The sequence below is a fragment of the Nicotiana sylvestris genome, chromosome 9, assembly GCF_000393655.2.
Source record: "Nicotiana sylvestris chromosome 9, ASM39365v2, whole genome shotgun sequence".
Classification (NCBI taxonomy): Eukaryota; Viridiplantae; Streptophyta; class Magnoliopsida; order Solanales; family Solanaceae; genus Nicotiana; species Nicotiana sylvestris.
In genome coordinates this window covers 119,259,617-119,263,196 of record NC_091065.1, presented here as the reverse complement: position 1 = coordinate 119,263,196, position 3,580 = coordinate 119,259,617, and the positions used below count along the sequence as shown (strand labels likewise).

The 3,580-nt window shown below is 32.3% G+C and overlaps 1 protein-coding gene across 1 annotated transcript; it reads left to right on the top strand.

Annotated features, from left to right (window-relative positions):
• Nucleotides 1-204: 204 nt before the first annotated feature.
• Nucleotides 205-1,738, top strand: LOC104218015 (DNA damage-repair/toleration protein DRT100-like). The gene has a single exon (XM_009768410.2). The coding sequence runs from the start codon at nucleotides 449-451 to the stop codon at nucleotides 1,553-1,555; it is 1,107 nt and encodes a 368-aa protein (XP_009766712.1). The 5' UTR covers nucleotides 205-448; the 3' UTR covers nucleotides 1,556-1,738.
• The last annotated feature ends 1,842 nt before the right edge of the window (nucleotides 1,739-3,580 follow it).

Below are 3,580 nucleotides of genomic sequence, written 5' to 3'. Positions count from 1 at the left end.
ACATATATATTTATATATTTTTTTTCTTTAATTTTTATACAATTTTACCTCTTTATAAATATTTATTATTATTATTATATTATTTTATAAAATATTAAAAATTAAATATATGTGGGGCTTACGCCTCTGGGTGACATTTCATCAGCAATGAAAGGGTTTTAATCTGACGTGCAGTTAGGCCAACCAACTTCTTGGATTGACAAAATAGAGAGGGAAAAGTACATTGAATTAAAATCTGAAGGAAGAAATAAAAATAAATAAATTGAGGAGAAAAGAAGAGTCATATGGCAATTCATTTATATACTTTATATATAATAACATCTCATTCTCCCACTTCCATGTATTAGAAAAGAAGAACACTCTTGTACATACACACATACAAGCATATACATATATTATAAAGAGAAAAGGAGAATCATAGTGCTGCATCTCTAGCGAGAGGGGCGAAATGGGTCTTACCGGAGTAACATTCTTGGTCACTCTGATGATGCTGACCGCCGTCACTATTCCGGCAAATGGTTGCTCGCCGGCGGACCAAGCAGCATTAATGGACTTCAAAGCAGCTCTTAACGAGCCATATTTGGGCATTTTCAACACATGGACGGGCACCAACTGTTGCCAGGGTTGGAACGGTGTTAGCTGTGACCCGAATACTCAACGGGTCGCCGACATTGTTCTTCGGGGCGAATCTGAAGACCCGATTTACGAGAAAGCCGGCCGGTCCGGTTACATGACCGGTTCACTCTCCCCTTCCCTCTGCAAACTCGACGGCCTTACTACCCTCATCGTCGCCGACTGGAAAGATATCTCCGGCGAACTTCCGGCTTGTCTCACTTCGTTAAAAAATCTCCGTATCGTTGATCTCATCGGAAACAAAATCACCGGCCAAATTCCGGCGAACATCGGTCAGCTGAGTAAACTCGCCGTCCTTAACCTCGCCGATAATCAAATCTCCGGTTCAATCCCCGTCTCAATTGTCAATCTCGGCAAATTAATGCACCTTGAGCTTAGCAACAATCAAATCTCCGGCGAAATTCCGTCCGATATCGGAAAACTCAGCATGATGAGCAGAGCACTACTCAACAAGAACAAACTCACCGGTTCAATCCCGAACTCAATCTCCAAACTCTACCGGTTAGCGGATCTCGATTTAGCAATGAACCAAATTACGGGTTCAATCCCAGCTCAGCTCGGTTCAATGCCTGTTCTCTCAACCCTAAACCTAGACTCTAACCAACTCTCCGGTTCAATTCCCAATAATCTACTCAGTAGCCCCGGTTTAAACATCCTGAACTTAAGTAGAAACTCATTAGAAGGATTATTACCCGATGTTTTTGGTTCAAAAACATATTTTACACATCTCGATTTATCGTACAATAATCTTAGGGGTTCAATTCCTAAATCGTTAGCTACAGCTAAGTACATTGGTCATTTGGACTTGAGCTACAATCACCTTTGTGGCCCGATTCCAAACGGGTCTCCGTTCGATCATCTAGAAGCTTCATCTTTCTCTAACAACGATTGTTTGTGTGGATCGCCATTACGAACTTGTTAATTTCTTTTTTGAGGGTTTATGGTTTGTAATTAATCGAATTATCGGTTGGTTACACATAATTGGGTGTGTATTCTATGTTGTAATGGTGAAATCTTCTCTTAATGTCATGTTTAGCTTAAATACTCAAGTGTAAGTGTAACCTTGAATTATTATTATTGCTAAGCGACGGTTATGAGTGTAAAAGTTTCCAGGAAAAAAAAAATCGAAGTAAATTAAATTGTATGCTTCTATTATTTGTAAATCCCACCAACTTTTGTTTACTCAATTAAACTCAAAAAGTTAATTTTTTTTAATGAATTAAATAAAGTTGTAGAAGCCCCAGCTATTTGGACACTGTTGGTCTGTGAATATCGTTGATGGCATATCTTCAGGTAATTTATTATGGACAAGAAAGCAAGAGAAAAAGACAAATTCAATAAATTGAAATTTGAAAGGAATCGTTAGTTCGGTCATATGAATTATGATTTAAATGATATCATTGCTTAGTAGGAAAATGCATAAAGTGCTCAATGCCTTAGTATGAGTTGGCTACGTCGGCTAGGATCTGGTTGGTGGCCCTTCTATCCACTGTGGTTATTGCATCAATTGTTTAGGAGATCGCATAATATTAGAGTATTATCACTTAGTCCACATCAGAAATTATTTATATTTAATAGTCGAAAAAGTATATAAAATTTGTATAATTTTTGTATATAACATACAAAACGTATATATATACAAAATATATATAAAATTTATCCACTTTTTCGACTATTATTTTTACAGCGATTATACAGTGTCATTTTTCCCATAACATTTGGCCGAGGAGAATATAACCTTTTTGGTTATGGATTCGAATATATATATATAAAATTAAAGAATTTATTTAATCTATCTATACTATATTAAAAGCACGAAGGCCCTTAGCGAAATGTCGTTTGCCTTTTTTATCCTTTTAAAATAGAGTTCACTCTAGACAAAATAGTCATTTAATTATTATCTTAATATTTAGGACTTTAAAGGAAACTAAAATTTGATTATTAGATTTTTCCTTATTGAATTAAATAAGAAACCCCAATATTAAGGACTTTAAAATAGATATTATTTAAGAGAATTAATTAAGAGTATTACGTTTCTTTTCCTTGTATACTCACGTGATTTCCATAGAAATATGTTTACATTGATTCCTCTTATTAGGGAACCTATAATTCTAACATTACCTAATTAAATATTTGTTCTAATTATTAAATGTAGTTTTCACATAAAATCGATAAAGAGAATAATATTATGCTCGAGTAGGAGAATAGTTTGAAAATAATTTGTATCTTCTATACTATCAAAAAAGCATAAAATCTCAACAAATAATTAAGTCTTTGAATTAATAAAGCAACGGAAAAGTCAATTCAATTTTGTTTTAAAATTATTATGTAAGTAAACTTATTTGTCAAGTTGATAAAACTCTTAAGGTACACAAATTATTTTACACAATAAGAGCAATTGCCGTGAAAGAAATAAGAAAATAGAGAAAAATTTATTATAATATAGTATTAAAAGTTAAATTGCTAAAATGTTAAGTTGAAGCAATAAGGATATAACCCAAGACAAAAACAAAATCACAAAAATTACCCTTATCATTTTTCTTTCTTTTTATATTTATTTTAATAAATGTAGCTCCCTATATTTTTCATATCATATTACATCATTTTTTATAATTCAATATTAGCTATTTCATACTTTATATTGTTATTTATCTATGGGTTTCTATGAGCTATAGTTCTATCTCTACGCTCACAAATTTCTAAAAGACCCAAAGATTCAAATTCTTCAATTTATTTTATTATCTTTGAATAATTATTTTAAAGTATTTTTTTGTTATTTGTTTATAGTATTTGGTAATAAAGATAACAATAATTTTCATAAGATATATATTATCTCATAAATCATAATAAGATATATAAAGACTTATGTGGCGTAGCATTTCTTTGTTTAATGAGCTAGCTTAGTGAGATTAACATTCATTATATTTAGAAACTTACATTTTCTTTC